Source organism: Grampus griseus (assembly GCF_964374135.1).
Source record: "Grampus griseus genome assembly, chromosome: 4".
Taxonomy (NCBI): domain Eukaryota; kingdom Metazoa; phylum Chordata; class Mammalia; order Artiodactyla; family Delphinidae; genus Grampus; species Grampus griseus.
The window spans coordinates 140,886,656-140,903,170 of NC_138997.1; the positions used below are offsets into that span (position 1 = coordinate 140,886,656).

Genomic DNA, 16,515 nt, shown 5'->3' on the forward strand with positions numbered 1-16,515 from the left:
TGCCCTCAGCATTCTGCTGGGATTGATCTTGGGTGCCCTTGGGTCTGTCCGTCTTCTGGGCTGGCTTGTCAGAGGTTAGAGGAGCCACTGGACGGACGGGCAAGGAGAGGCCCCTTGCAGGTGGATGACTATTCCAGGGGCAGCTGCAGGCACACGGCTCATCAGAGCATCCAGGGTGCTTTGTGGACGACGGTCAGGAAGCCATTTCCCTGGGCAGATCTTCGTCAGTTTCACTGGGATGGTGAACGGTTTTCAGTTCACTGATGTGCGAACGTGTAAGCTTGCAGCTGCGTGGCCCTGGGCAGGTTCGGGTCCCCTCTCTGAGCCTTGGCATCCCCGTCTGAGGAAGGAGGGGCTGGGACCCCCTTCAGCCCCTAGGAACATGAACAGGAGGCCCCTTGGGCCGTCTGAGCTTCAGGCTTCAGAAGCAAGTGAGAGGGGTCCACTCACCATGGCTGGCTTGTGGATCTGACCCGCTCTGTGTGACACCCCGGGGCTCAGCCCACAGGATGCCCACGTTTGAGCCCCAAAGCGCGGGCGCCGCCTGCCAGGAGGACGGGAACATCCCCACTTTTACAGACGAGGCGATTCCAAACTCAGAGAAGTTTGCTCTCGTACCCAAGGTCACATAGCAAGTGAGAGGCTAGGATTCAACCCAGCGGGATCGCACCCGCATCTAGCCATCTCTGCTGACCCCTCACGTGATCTCATGCACTCTGTCGCTCCCCCCCAGCCCCCACCGTGCTGGGGCCCACGAAGGAGGGAAGACCTGGGCACCCGCCGCCCCGTGGGCACTCACTGGGGGGCTGCTGTGGGCACAGGGGGAGGCACGGGGGGGCCCATCTGGACCCTGCTCCCCAGGAGCTAACAGTCCTCAGGGGAGAAAAGGACACACAGGGTCATAGATAAGGTGCTCCCGGTGGGGGTCGGGGGAGGGGAGACAGAGCTCCCAGGTGGGTGGGAACACCTCAAGACCCGGGCAGAGTTGTGTGTAGGGGGACAGAGGAGGCCCTGAGAGCTGTGACCTGGGACGTGGGCTCCTTCCCCCGGACGCCTGAGGGTCTCAGGCACTGCCTGCGCCCCTGCCCACAAATCTGAGGCCACACCCTGTCCATTTCCCCAGCTGGGGGCAAGGCTGCCCATCACGGGGGGCACAGGGACCTTTGCTAAAAGCGAAGAGTCCCAGCCAGCCCCCAGGGAACGGCAGAGGGCTCTGTCCTGGTGCCCCCCTCTCGCACCTGGAGGTGGCTTCTCCTGGGCCGAGGTCCCCTCCCTGACGTCTGGAACCCTCACTGCTCTTGCTGGGGCCGAACGTGAGCAGGGGGTACTCTGTCCCTCCAGCTGGAGGCCGGGCGGGCCATGCCCTCCCCAGCAGGCTCTGCCCCAGGGGAGTCCCAGCCACCTGCTGGATGCCGGGTGCCGGACGCAAGCCCTCCAGCTCCCTCGGGCCTCTCCCTCGCAGCCTTCCCCCGCCCCCTCCGCTGGCCCGAGCTCTCTCATCCCTGGGCCTCAACGTGAAGAACCCACCTTGTTCCTGCCCAGCTGTGAACAGAGATGCCCCCACCCACCTGCGCCAGGACGCCCCGGCCACTCCTGATTCCGCGCCCCCCGCCCCGCCCCTCCCCGACTGCTTGCACCAGTCCTGCTGTTTAGACGGTTCAGGGGGGCCTCCCCATGGCTTATCTGGACACCCCAGTCCCTTGAGCCCCGGCCCAGCAGCCTCCAGTCTATCCTCTGCAAAGCTGCCCGTCCGTGTTTGAACACATAAAACACATCACCTCATCTCCTGCTCACGGCCCTGCCGCACTGACCCCAGGCCCCAGAAGACAGAGAGGAAAATTCCCAGCATCACGCACAGACCAGCTGTTTCTGGCTGTCCTCTCCCGCCTCCCCACTGGCTTCCTGTTTCCCAAACTGATGCTCAGAACACCCCAGGACACCCCCAAAAGACTACCTCCCCCAGAACCCTCCCCCAGCCTGGATGACGGCAATTCCCCTCCTGCCCCGACAGTCCGGCTGAAACCTCAGTCAGAGGCGGCCGGGGCTCTGCTGAGAACCCCTAGGTGCGTCCTCCACTCCGAGGCCAGGCCGAGCCCTCCCAAGGCCTATAGCGCCCTTTGTGACCCTGCGCATCCCGGGCTCCAGCCCTCCCGCAGGGCCCAGCAGCCAGGCTTCACCTGTGTGAGGAGGGCTCACTCCCACGCCTACCCCTTCAAGCCTGCAGCCCTCAAGCCTGCTCACTCAGCATCTCCCTTCCCCGAGCCATCGGCAGCGCCTGGTCCCCCGACCTGCACGCGCCATGGGCCTTACTTTCTAACGTGATTTTTGTCTGTGTCCCCGCCTCCTCTGGACCGTCAGCTCCCGGGGCTGGGGTGCTGTCTGTTTGGCCTCTGCTCCGGCTCCAGGACCTGTTCGGCGGTCACACCCTGTCTCTGGGCCTTCTCTTGCTTGTCCAAAAATGAGGGCCAGGACTGAAGTCCCGTCAGGGTGATGCTCATGGATCCTGCCCCTGGGGTCCTCAGGTCCCAATGCCCAGACTGAGGATGGCCAACCCCCCAAAATTCTCATGGGGTTGGCAGACAGCGAATCAGGTCTCTCTCTCTTTCAGCCGTGGACTAAGAAATGTGAGAATGACTTTTTCTTGCCTGGAAGCTCCAGAGGACTTAACAGGGGGTGAGGAAAGCCACTTCTGGCCAGGCCTCAAACCCGCTTTCCTCCTGCCAGCAGGGAAGGAAAAGTGGGACAGAGGTGCTGTCTCCCGAGCTTCACACTGGTGGGCGCTGGGGGTGGGTGACCCAGGAAGCAATCTCGGATCCCAGCCCCAGACCAGGCCCGGACTGGGTGGGCAGCGGGCGAAGACAAGGGGACGGGACTCCACGGGGACAGACACACAGAGGGTGACGTAAAACAGCAAAACCACAGGCCGGGTGGGTGTGCAGTGGTCCCCACGGGACCAGCCATCTGCACTGCCTTGGTCTCTAAGGTGGGGCTTCCCTCACCCCGACCTCCAAGCCCACCCTAACTCCCCTCACGTGCTGGGATTTGAGGAAGGGCCTTATTCCCTTTGGCAGGGTGGGGTCCTTTCCACGGGTCACTGAGCCCTCAGGGGGCTTTGTCTTACTTCAGCACACCTGTGACCACCCAGAGGGGATGTGGGAAACCTCAGAAGGGAGGACAGGACGTGAAGGGTTAGGAAGGTGGGACCCAGAGGAGCAGCAGGCCGGCCCACAGGGTCTAGACCAGGGGAGGGGGGCCCACACCACCTGGTGTTCTGCTGGGGCAGTGAATCCCATCCTGTAAGGCTCAAGACCCTCTTCTTGTAACAGAAACTCAATACCATCCCTTTCCTGTGCAGAAATCAGATTCAGCAATAATATAACCTACTACATGCATAGTCCAGGTAATGCCCTAAGTGTAGCATAAAGGAAAACGAGCTGTCTGTCATACAGTGTGTATTTCAATGACACCTCCTTCGGAGGGGCCGTCAGTGCTGGCTGAGAACCACTGCCATAGCGGAGAGGGATGTCACGCTGGTTTGTCAGTTGTCTGCTTCCCTGGGGAACAGGCACTGGGCCATATTCACCACCTCCTCTCCGCTGCCTAGCACTGTGTTCAGCACATAGTAGGTGCTCAGTTAATGTCTGGTGAAGGGGTGGATGAATGACTGAATGATGAACTCAGTCTCAGGTGAGATGTGCTGATGGTGTCATGAGTGGGATGAGGTTGTGTGTGGCCCCGGAGAGCCCACGGAGGACCCCAGGCAGGCGGCGGCAGGGTGCGTGTGCACTTGCTCTCAACGGCGTCTTTGCCTGTCCCAGCTCCCTGCACGCGTCTCTGGGTCAGGGGCTGCTCTTCTCGGTCTCCCCCTCGGTGCCCTACACAGCGTCTGGCACAGAGTGGGTGCTCAATAAATACCCGTTGAATTTAATGCACCTCAATTCAACAAACATTTATTGAGCGCCCACTGTGTTGAGTGTCACAATCTTACCCTCCTTGGGGCGCTACAGATGGATGTCCCAGGGATGCAGGCAGGCGTGCCTTGCCACATGCAAACGCTTTGTTCAATAACGGTTGTTTGCAAACGAAACTGGTGTCGATGGACTCACAGTTGGGGGCTACATGGTGAGATTGGAAGGAACCCGAGAAAAGAAGGCGGATACCCCTCTCTTCTCAGTTTAAGAGTGTGCTCATCCCGTCCAAATGTCTCAAGAGGCCGGCAGATAGCAAGGCACGCCTGACCTAGGCACGACCAGCAGCCTGGGTCCTCGCTGCTACTTCCATGCACATTGGGAAACAAGGCCATGTCACCAGGACAGAAATAAAGGCACAATTGCAATTGTTAGACACAGTGGGTTTTCCATTCGGAGGAACTGACGTCAGAACATGTGTAGAAAGCGAAGGGATGACAGAACCATTGCCATGGTCATCGTGAGCCTGCCCTGAAGGAGGAGGACACACACACACACACACACACACACACACACGCACACACGCAGGTTGTTTGTACTTTGCAGGGTTTGCCCCAGTTAGAGCACGAATTCTAGCATAGGCTTTCCAATTCCTGCCGGCCGGGCGCACCTGGATGGGAGGCGGTCCATTCCCATCCGCGGCTACACCTGCAGCTTGAGATCGGAACACGGCAGCAACGAACGGGGCTGACAAACAGACCTTGAAGGTGTGTGACTGGCCAAAACACTTGCACAGCCCCCGGGTCTCACAGGGCCTACCGCCTGGGGGACGCCTGGGACGACCGCAGGGCGCCTCGTCCAGCACGTGCAGACGAGGAAGCAGAGTACGGAGGTGAGGAAACACGAACGGGTCAGCGCGGCACAGGGAGGTCCCCACGGGGCAGCCCGTCTCCTGCCCAGGTTTCTCCCCAGATGGTGTCCCCACCTCCCTAAGCCCCAAGCCACAGGCAGGCCGGAAGGTAAGTGGGACTCCCTGGGGACAGCAGCTGCCCCCCTGAGGAGAGACAGCACGGGGAGCTGCAGATGCAGGCCCACCCACCTCCCAGCAAGGGAAGGACTGAAGCTAGAAAAGACCACCCTGAGGACCCCAGATAGTCCTTTCCTGGGTGCTCTCGAGTCCTGGGGCTGACGCTTTGGTGTCCTCCGGGGGACTCTCCGGTGTGACCTTCCAACGGGGATGTCAGCCCTGTGCTCCGGCTCTGGGTCCCATTTAGAGAGCAGAGGCCCAGGCGGATGGGGCCCGGGGCACACAGACATCTGCTTACAGAGATCACACACAAAACGACACACGCTTTCTCTGTTTAGGCGTCTTCTTTAACCAGTGATCACCTCCACGCTTCTCACCCTCTTCCCACGTCGGAACACACGCACTTTCATTTGCGAGACGGTTTACAGTCACGAGAATGGTGGTGATGACGATGAGCACCTACTACGGGCCCGGCCAAGTGCTGGCTGCACACGTGCCACCTCCTCCGGGTCTCTAGCGACCCCGCCGGGCACACAGGTGAAAATGGGGCCCAGCGAGTGGTGAGCCACCATTTGAACTCAGGTCCGTCTTACGGCAAAGCCCGTGTCTCTCCCTGGCTTTCTCACGTCCACAACCATCCCCTCCTGGCCTCTGCTTCCAAGCTAAGCCTCCAGCTTCTCCACAAAAACCCACCCACAGCTGCTGAGACCCAAAGACTCTGCCCACCGTCTACCGCGGGCATCAGACGACAGCTTGCTGTCGTTTCCGCCTGTAATTTACAGCCTCTGGACGTGAAGAATGTTATATGGGGAGTTCGGCCCGGCATCTGAAGGTCACGCCTACTGCAGCTTCACGACCCCCTGGATCAGGCAGACGGGGTCTTTGTCTCCTGCACTCCCTGAGGATCTGTAGTCCCAGCTCCCGGCCCCTTGCCCAAGATGAGCACAGGAGACACGATAATGCCGTTCTCGGCTCCAAGTCTGGACTCGCCCCCCTGGACCATGCTCCTGTCCGCTCCGGAGGGAGCCGGGCCCTCAACTTCCAGCCTGGCAGCCTGCAAGCCCTTTTCCCAAAGGAGCCCAGGAGCCTGAGTTGGCCTTCTGCCCTCTTGCCAGCTCTGGAGAGTTCCGGGAGACGCTGGCGTGGCCCTTGGGCAGCAGGCTGGCTGAATCAGGGTGTCACCAAGGGAAGCCGGCACACGGCTACTGGTCTGCTTCCTACCGGGCTCGCCACTCTGTGGGTTTGCTCTCGTAGTTTTTAATGAGCAAGGCTTAGATCTGGGGGGGATTGGCTCGAGGTTGTGGGCCCCTTTTCTGTAAGGACTTTCATGCCAAACTGACAGCTCCTTGCTCAAAAGAACCACTCACGTGAGTAAATGTTGTCCCCTGGCATCGTTTGGAGAGGACCTCTATCAGTCCCGCTACTGTGGGCCAAAGACTGGCTGTCTAGGTCTGGAGAGTTGGTCCTAGTGTCTCCGTCCCCCTTGAGAAGCAGCCAGTTGGTCTTCTGCTGAGAAAAAAAACAGAAGTGAATTTTGAGGTCACCTGCAGTGGCATCGCCCCACTTTACAGAGGAGGAAACGGAGGCTCAGGGAGGTCAGGGCCCACATGGCTTCACGAGGGGACAGCAGGGTGAGCCAGCCTTGGGCTCTTTCCACACACACCTACCTTCCTTAAAGACAAGCAAAGGGGGTCGTACCTCTTGAGCCAGGGTGGGCGGGCAAACTCAGCCCATGGGCCAAACCCTAAAATATGCATTTTGATTTGTTTTCCTTTCCTATCGGACATCTCCTTGGTTCTAGACCATGACCAGGTTACACAGCATAGAATGAGGACTTTGGCAGTAGACGTGCTAGTCCTAACTGTAAGGGGACTTAGATTTGGTCCCCGTTCCATGTGGCCCTGCCTAATCCCTAAGGAGCACAACCTAAGGGGAGGAGCCTGAGGCTTGAAGCTGGAGAAGTCCCCACGGAAGCAGGTCTGCCCCTGCATTACCTTCCTGTTATCCGCGTCGAAACTTCCGTCCTCCCCATCTGATCGCCGCCCGGCTGGAAGGGAAAAATCAATCTGTCAGGGCAGCGCACCATAGATTCTGGGTTTCCATGTGTCAGTTCCCACTTCACAGTCATGCTCAAAGATGGAAAATAATCAAAGAAAAGTCGCCAGCACTCGTACTTTTAAGGGCTGAGGAACCAGCCCAGCTGGCGAAGGTCCCCGCAGGAATGTGGCCTGGGGAGTGCCTGGGGCCTCGCACAGGATGTGGTAAATCGAGAGCAGATGTGTGAAGTGATGCCTCATTGACATTCCAGCCAACCACCCTGCGGCCGCTCGGCATTTCGAAGAACATACTTTCTATCTTCCAAGTTCAAAGGCACAGAAGGGCCCGGCGATCCAGCCCCTACTGGGTCAGACTCCGCTGGGTGCATCACAGACGTTACTGCTCATTCCCACCTGACCCATTTCACAGATCAGAGGACTGAGGCTCAGAGGCGCCTTTCTCAAGATCATGGATCAGTGGGGGGCAGAGGCTGGCATTTGAACCCAGGCCGTCTGACTCTAAGTCCTTCCTCTGTCTGCCCCACCTCACTGCTCGCAAAACACAAAAAGGCGAGTGAGCTATGCCACTGGGAGAATTCCACGCAGAGCAGTAAAGAGGGTACAACAGACAACCAGAGGTATGCTCTATGGAACAGAGCAAGCAAACGTCTGTTACTCAGCAGACTATCTAGAGCTGGGTCAAGAGGTGTCTGTATTCTCCATCTGCCTGTTTTGGGATGGGGGCTTGTCACCCAGCCGGGCTGACATTATCTCCACCAAGCATGATGAGTAAATCACACGAGGGCAGGTTGACGGTTCTCAGCATCCAGTTCAGTAAAGACCCATCCTGTGCCTCCCAAGCTAAACCACTGACCCCCATGCAGGGAACGATGAAAGGAAAGACCCCAGTGTCCTTCGCCACCTGCCACGGAGACCGAGGCCACAGTAAGGACATGCCAAGGGTGGGCTCCTTACCTGCAGCCTGCGGAGGGCTCGGACCTTCTAGCTTTTTGGAGCACCCTGCCTTGTGCACCACCAAGGACAAGACTGACATCAGGCCCGAGAGCTTGGAAATTGGGGATTGGGCTACAGGACCTTGACGAGATAAGGCCACAAGTGAAGATGGTTCTGGATACACGGACAGTTCATTACTCCCGACGGCCACCTGCTTCTCCGTCTCCCAGGAGAGACAGTGGTTTTCAAAGTGAAGATAAAAACCCTGCCGGCTCTACTTGCAGAGGCAAAGTGATGACAAGCCTGCGTGCGGGGCACCGTGCAGGAGGGGCAGGGAGCAGGGGGCTCAGAGGGACGCATGCCCGTCAGTGTAGGCTCTCCTGTTTCCTGGACAACGGCTGTCGCCAGGCAGCGGAGCCTTGAGCGTCTGACCATACATCGGCCGGGACTCTTGGCGGCGGCGCTGTTGCCCCAGGGACATCGGGCCAGCGGCTACCTGGAGCTCTAAGACCACTGCCCTCGTCCAGCCCAGAGAAGGCCTCCAGGGCCAGGTCTGCTGGTAAAAGTAAGCTAGCTGGATCCTTGAACAGCCCACAGGGGCCCCCGAATGGACCAAATGGACAGTCACGCTTGGGGTAATTTGCAAATGCAAAAACAATTAAGTGGCTCCCACCAAAGGGCTTTTGGGAATGTGAGATCCCAGGAGTTCAGATCACAGCGTCCCTCCTGGGTCCGAGGACTTTCCATAGCCTCGGGGAGTAAACTGGGCCAGACAAACTCTGCCTGTAGAGCTACCTCAGGGCTTAAAGAAGGGCCCCACCTCCAAAAAGGGGGATATCCCACCAAGATGTAGCCAGTTTTCTCTGCAAACGCCACCAGCTCCACGAGGTGTGCACAAGCTAACCAGACTCAAACCAAGGGCTTTCCAGAGCCCCCGTCTCTGCCAGTCTGCAAAACACCCAACGGATTCTCTCGAGAAATGGAGCACGGCTAGGAAAACAGAGGAACCCGGAGCTCTGTGTTATTTTCGGGCTGCTTCCTTAACAGCTCTGAGCCTCAGTTTCCTGATCTGTAAAATGGGCAAATGACGCCCCCCCCCTCCAATTTACGAGGATCGCATGAGATAACACGCAGGTGCTGTCACACGATGGGGAGCTCAGCGTACACGTTTGGAATATTAGGAATAAAACGAGAGGCTAACCGGGCCGCTAATTTGTAACATGCCGTTTCAGAGTCTCGGGAAAAGACAGATCAATTCAGGACAAGCAGAGAAGTCGAGCTGTGTGTGTCTTTCCTATCACACAAGGCAGCTCCTTCCGAGCCCTGGGAAGTATTTCCCAGTGAGCACCCTTTTGGGAAAGGCTGACGGCCGACTCCCTGCGTCCCTTGGGACCTTTAGAGGGAGCGTCCCAATGAGAGGGGGAGGTCTCTAATTTTCTTTCTGGATACAGGGACATTCCCTTTCCTCCCATCCCCAAACCAGAAGGAGACTCGACCCCACTACAAAGGAATCCCAGAGACACAGGAGATGTGATTAATTCCCGTCTTAAACCAGGCGCCAAAGGAAGAGCTGAGAGTACAGGCTACACGGGTCGACTCTACCGTCTGGCGTGGGTGGGCAGCTCTGGGAGGTGGGAGCGAGCCCCCAACCGTCTGCAGGTGTGGGAGGCGGTGAGACGCCACCCCTGCTTCTTGGGCCTGCGTCTCCGCACACACTGCCATCTGACGGCTCACGTGCGCTTACCAAGGAAACAAAACGTCTGTCCCTGCAGCTGGACAGTCAGCTTCCTGGGAAATTTGGGGGAGACATTACTTTTTCCTCTTGAATTCATTTTAAACAGTCTAAAAACTGGGTCAGCTTCACTCCATTGAGAGGAAAGTCCCTGCTCTGTGCCAAGCATCACGGGGCCTCATGCAGAGCCCCTCGAAGCCAGAACTCCGTTCTTCAGAGCGAGAGACAGAGCTGGCAGGGGAGCGGCTGTGGCTGGAATCCTGTCTGCCTCCCAAAGAATCCTGGGTTCAACACTGTGATTGATTCAGGACCTTTCGAAAGACACCCAAAATGTCCCCATAGCAGCTGGACCTTTAGCGGGTGGTGGGAGGTCCTCTGCACCCCACCTCCCAGCCCGTCCAACGCCTTCCGCTGGTCCTGAAGCATCTCTGCCCGACGGGATGTGCTTCTTCCTTCCCTTCCTTCTTCCCCTTCCTTCTTATTTCCCATTCAGTTCTTTTGCTTCCTTTCTTCTCTTTCTTATTCTTTTTTGAAGCCATTAAATTGTAACCAAGTAGAATTGGAACTAAGGTAGTCTAAGAAAGCACTGTTGGTCTCTAATGATGCAAAATGATGTAAATTAAGAGTGGTGGGTTCAGGGGTCAGGCAGACCTGGTGTGACTTGGCCACTGATGGGTCACTTTGCGGCCCTGGCCTTAGTTTCCTTGTCTATAATAATACCTGCCTCAGGGCTGTGTTGAGATGAAACCCCAGCACACGTGATGCATTCAGTGGCAGCTCTCTGACTGCTAACCCTAAACCTAACCCTGGTCCTCAACGCCAGGGTCCCACCCCCGCTGAGTCCCCAGGCCTGAGCATCCTCACACTGGAGGCTCATTCCCCAAAAACACCAATGGGACTAGAGCACCAGAGAAAAAACCAAAACCCAAAACACAACAACTTTTGATGAGATGGAAATAAAAAGTTGAAAAGTAAATACATTAATTAAAAAGCATAACATTTTAAAACTCACTGAAAATATTATCTTAAGCTAATTAAATGGTCCAGGAACTCGACATCATCACCCAGAGTTTGTTTCCGTAAAGTCTGGCTATTAAAAGGATGGGGGGCTTCCCTGGTGGCGCAGTGGTTGAGAGCCCGCCTGCCGATGCAGGGGACGCGGGTTCGTGCCCCGGTCCGGGAAGATCCCACATGCCGCAGAGCGGCTGGGCCCGTGAGCCATGGCCGCTGGGTCTGCGCGTCCGGAGCCTGTGCTCCGCAACGAGACAGGCTACAGCAGTGAGAGGCCCGTGTACCGCAAAAAAAAAAAAAAAAAAAAAGGATGGGTTCTCCTGAGGTGATCCTGAGGTGTGTGCTTCTCTCCCTTGACAGATGAGGGGACGGTCAGTTTGCTGAGATGGGGGCTGGTGGCTGGCTGCAAGTGGGCTTTAAACACACACGTGCACACTCACACTCATGCATGCTCACACACACGCATGCTCATACACATGTATGATGTACACATGCATGCCCCCCACCCCAGTGCACTTCTGCCCGGATATGGTCCAGCTCGATGGGGCAAATCTTGTAAAATTAAGACATCTCAAATCTATTGGAAATCAAATGCATCCCATCACATCTATTATGTCCTTAGTTTATTTTTTTGGCCGTGCCACACGGCATGCGGGATCTTAGTTCTCTAACCAGGGATGGAACCCAAGACCCCTCCCGTGGAAGCGCGGAGTCTTAACCACTGGACTGCCAGGGAAGTCCCACATCCGTTATGACCTGACGGTTGTCTAAGGAAAGCTGGTGGAGAGGACTACACAGCACCCATGAGCACTCACTTCATTCACGGCCCATTTATAGTCAAGCAGGGACAGACTGCATTCATGTTCATCCCCACGACGTGGCTGAACGCGTGGCAGAGAGCAGGCGCTCTATAAAGTTCATTTCATAAAATAATCAGTAAACCCACATTCTAGAATGCTAAGAGGGTTTGGGTCATTGTTCAGGGCTCAGTCAAAGAGGAATTCACTTGCCTTTGGATAGCAGAGGCGTTTCTATCCAGATTAAAAAAGAAACACAAAGATTGCCCCTGGTAAGAGTAAACCAGGACTTCCCTGGCAGTCTAGTGGTTAAGACTCCGCGCTTCCACTGCAGGGGGCGCGGGTGCGATCCCTGGTCGGGGAACTGCGATCCCTGGTCGGGGAACTAATATCCCGTGTGCCGTGCGGCATGGCCAAAAACAAGAAACCGAAGCTGCCCTGCACGATTTGGTTAAGGGCCTTACTGTCGGAAGTCCTCTGTCCTAGATCGGGCTCCGTCAGACGCTCGTGGGCAATTTCCTAATCTGATTTACCGCCTAGCCCCCTCCCGGGGGCCGGCCCTCCGACCCTGTGTGTGTACGTGATGTTAGCTAGTGGCTGATAAAAGGCCGAGTCCGTCAGTCCTTCCCGTGGACGCGGACAGCACGCACAGCCTCCTGGCTGCAGTATGGGCGCCACGATGGGAAGACACCACGCTGCGCCTGCTCATGCCTTCCTGTGCCTCAGTTTCCCCACTGGTAACACAGGGAGCTAGTCTGGACCACCTCTGAGGGCCCTGGAGTCTACGCGTCCCTTCCTCTCCGATCCCTCGGGAAGATCTGTGCTCCCTGCTTCTCCGACTGAGAGGCAACGGTGAGAGGCATCGCCTTGCGGAAACCCAGGAGTTCCCATTCATCTTTCTCTTTCTTGGGAAGAGGGAGAAATACACAAGGCATAGGGCCTATTGCAGTCAAGGACAAAATTACAAAACACACAAAGCCTGTGCAACTAGAGCACGGATTTGTCAGTGAGTCACAGAAAACACACTGTTACAGATTCCACCCAACAGCGTCCATCCAGTTGTCAACGGCGGACGTGGCTGTTTTTTGGGTGCATCTGGACAAGGTCTTGAAGTACGGGGATCCCTCCTCCCATCTCTCTAGTGTCTGAATAACAATCTCCATCACGTGCACCGCATTCCACAGTTTAGAACATGATTCCACTTTCATCATCCCATCCGGTCTTCATAACCAGCCTGTGAAAAGGGCCGAGTGGAGGGTCGGTCCTGTTTTGCAGATGAGGAAACAGAGGCTCAGGATGATGAAGCAACAAGCCCCAAATCACCAGAAATTCTGGGACGAAACAGAGGTGAGACCTGGAGGCTTCTGTTCCCTGTGCACCTGTCCCCTGCAGACTCAGGTGGAGCGGAGGTGTCTGGTCACCCCTGAGAGGGAAACTGGGGGGCGAGAGATGCCCTTGGAACCAAGCGTCTCCTGCCCCTATTTGCTGATGCAAGAAATCCCTTTAACCAAAGGCTCAGTCATTTATTCTATCATCAGAAATTCTCAAAACACAGGACTTGGGCTTCCCTGGTGGCGCAGTGGCTGGGAGTCCGCCTGCCGATGCAGGGGACACGGGTTCGTGCCCCGGTCCGGGAGGATCCCACATGCCGCGGAGCGGCTGGGCCCGTGAGCCATGGCCGCTGAGCCTGTGCGTCCGGAGCCTGTGCTCCGCAATGGGAGAGGCCACAAGAGTGAGAGGCCCGCGTACCGCAAAAACAAAAACAAAAAACAACACAGGACTTAAATTCTCATGGAGGAATAAATGACTGATTCTGGTTTGTCCTGTTTTACAAAGACCAGGCTGCGTCAGATTGTGGTCCAAGCACCTCCGTCCCTCATCATCTTGGCTAAAGTCAGTCTGGCTGCCTCTCTCAAAGTAGCGTCCCTGAAGCCACACACCGAGACCAGCTCCTGGTTGCAAATCCCCAGCCCCAGCCCGGCCCACGTGTGTTAGCCCCGGGTTCAGACACACAGAGGTGTCCTCAGTAGGACACACCCTTTGCTGTAATTTATGAAGGGGCCTCGCGGGAGCCTACCGGCAAATTTGCACCTAATGTTTAGACTGCGGGGCCTCCGAGGTACCCTCCCCATCACGTATCAGAACACAACAACGGGAAGCATTCAGTAGCAAAGGCATTGACAGACATGCAGGGCAAACACAGCAGCAGAGGAATCCGACTGTATGTACCATGCTGCTTGTAGATGGGGGGTTTCCTATAGATGTTATCTTTGACGCCAGTGTCTGGGAAAGAAGAAAGAAAAAAAAAAAAGGAGAGAACAGCAGGGTGAGCAAGCAAATTGTGATGGTTTCCATCCTACCGCTTTTGTGTGAGCAGCAATCCGTCACCCAGACTTAGGGTCCCCAGCAAGGATCTGGCTCCCGTCCCGGAGCCTGGCACCCAGGCCTCACAGCGCACGTTAGCCTCGCTCAGCCCCGACGCCACCCGCCGTGCGAAGGGGGGCAGAGGGACAGAGGCGGCTGGAGCGGGCGTCCAGCGACGACTGTGACCCGGTCAGCCCCCCTCTCTCCAGCCCGCTCTCAGGGGGGCAGCCACGCCTCCCTGGTGTTTGTGGAGATTCAGGAGAAACTCAAACACGTGCCAGTTTGGGGATGCGCACACCCATCTGCGGACTTTTAAAGCATCTCGGAATTTCGGGGTGAGGGAGACGGGGAGGCTCGGGGACCACGCCACCCCCGAGAGGCACGGCAGCCCGCTCCCGCCCCCCTGCCCCGACAGCTCAGGGGCGGACAGACGGTCCGCCTGGCGAGCGGCCGTGTGTCCTGGGCGCCTACCTGGGACGTGGAAGTGGCGAGGAGCCTGCTGGTAGGTGGAGGGGGGAGGCTTGTTGTCTGAGAGCACGGAGAGGCTGGAGGTGCTCCGGCCACTTTCACTGCCTCCAGACGGGAAAGCAAAGCCGGCAGACAGAAGGCGGGAAGGGAAAAGCAGAGGAGAGCATTTCAAGCATGAAAGTGAGCCCCTCTCCGCTGCCCAGGGAGAGGGACCCTCACCGACACCTCCAGGTGGGCCCCACGGCTTGTTAATCCAACCTCGAGGGACCCCCTTCGCTGGCCCCGTGGTTGAGGGAACAGGTACGCCCAGGGCAGAGCCCGTATTGGTTCCCAGTTCCTGCAAAGTCTGGCCTGGCCGTCGGCAGAGCTCCCTCTCCTTGGGACGGGCACAGCCCACTGCTGCTCTGCCGTGGCTGCCATTGGAACCCAGAAAGTCACAAATTCACCAAAAGTAAGCATCCCCCCCACGCCCACGTCCTGAGTATCCTTGCATAAAAAGATGCGGATTTCTTGGAGAATTCACAAACTAGCCATTCAGAATCGGGATTAAAGGGCTAGAACTCATCCACATCTGTCCTGAAGAGCCACTGAGTAAGATCCTATCAGCCACAGGAGAATAAGAGACCACTGGTTAATCAGATGCCACGTTCCCAAATAAAGCGATTTTTTTGCCCAGTTAAACGGAAAGAGTCCTCGGATTCCGGCCCCGAGTTCTATCCCGTCGGGATTGTCATTTCTGTTCTGCGAACAAGGTTGGATTATCAAGTCACAAATTTAGACAGCCGTGGCCCCCCGCCGGTCCTACCTGCCCCCCCACGCCTACTGAGGGATGGGGTGGTACACAGGGGGTGACGGGCGTCGGACACGGCACGAAAGGCACACGGCTCCTTTAGCAAGACACGCGAAGGCACAGCGCATCTCCCCCCCTTTAGCCCCGGGAAACCCTCGCGCGTTATGTGACAGCTTGGCGAAGGGAGACGGACACCCCGACGTGAAAATCCCCCGGTTGGGAGCCGCAGGACCCCGAGGTGACGTGGTGATGAGGCAGAGTGAGCGCTGGGCCCAACCTGGAGGTGGGCTAAGGGGGGGAGACGCGGGAGCCGGGCTCGTGGGGGACGCTCTCGCCTGGCGGAGGGGGGCGCTGAGGGCAAAGGGGAGCCCGCGGGGCGGGGTGGGCTCAGCAGACCACGGCCACGGCCTGAACCAGGCTGAGGCCACACGGGGGCTGCTGCCTACGACTTGAGCATCTCCCTGGGTGCGGCACCAACGTCACCTGTCGGCGTGGACGGAGCTTCAGGTAGATGACTGCCCCCCTCTTCGGGGCATGAACCCTGCTTCTCCGCTAGCTGCCGCCTTCCAGCACGGCACAGAGCCTCCCGGAGCCTCACGCCAGCCCAGACTCCTGCACCCGGGGAGACCACACCCACGGGCACGTAAAGAAAACCTCAGATCCGTTCCGCCGGCTGGGCTCATGCATGTCCAGGGGCAGTGGAGCACGGTGGAAGCAGGGGCCTTACATTCACCTGCTCGGACCCTGGGGCAGCCGAGGACGCTCACTTACGGCGGCACCACTGTGCCCGGCACGTCTTGACCCAGCTTCCAGTGGCCTGTTTCTCTCCACCCCTGCCCAGGTGGCTGGAGTCCCTAACATGTCACGGGACTCCTGCCCACCCCCCGCCTCAGTCCCCAGGCCCACCGTGCAGTGTCTGACCTCACAGGCAAGACTCTGTGTGTGTGTGTGTGTGTGTGTGCACGCACATACGCGCACACGTATCTGAGGAGGCCCACGGCTTTCACCAGGGTCAGGAGGCACCATGCGGTGGCCACACTGGGCTCTCAGGCCCCCCTTACACCTGCCATCCAGGGGCCTCTACACCGGTCAACAGACTCTTAAGACCTTGGACCTGACCCAGAATGCCTCTGCTTGCCTCCCCTTCTCCCCCATCCCCTTCTGGACTTCCTTTCCAACCCTCCCCACCTGTGCAGACCCTTCCTGGGTCAAGGCTCAAGTGCAAAGCCTTCCCAGAGAACAGAGCCCAGCTGACCATTCCCTTCTCTGGACACACACCTGCCTGCCCGTTCACCGTGCTGCTAAATCATCATCAAATGCGCCCTCACACAGACGCTACACGGGGCCTCTCGCAGCACTTTGCTCACGGCAGCCCGGCGGTCACGCCACCACGACTGCCTTTTGCAGGGGCCGGTGTCCTGGTGAGGC

At 57.7% G+C, this 16,515-nt stretch overlaps 1 protein-coding gene across 2 annotated transcripts in view; it reads right to left on the reverse strand.

Moving 5' to 3' along the window:
• Positions 1 to 16,515, reverse strand: part of ABLIM2 (actin binding LIM protein family member 2) — a 129,206-nt gene that overhangs the window by 26,619 nt on the left and 86,072 nt on the right. The window contains exons 14-17 of one of the 2 annotated variants that reach the window (XM_082653968.1): positions 14,301 to 14,402; positions 13,695 to 13,748; positions 6,930 to 6,982; positions 6,303 to 6,441 (exon numbers count right to left, since the gene is read on the reverse strand). In XM_082653968.1, coding sequence (XP_082510094.1) covers positions 6,303 to 6,441; positions 6,930 to 6,982; positions 13,695 to 13,748; positions 14,301 to 14,402 — 348 coding nt within the window. Of the gene's footprint in view, positions 1 to 6,270; positions 6,445 to 6,929; positions 6,983 to 13,694; positions 13,749 to 14,300; positions 14,403 to 16,515 lie in introns of those variants that run through there. The other variant, XM_082653967.1, reaches the window with a different exon arrangement.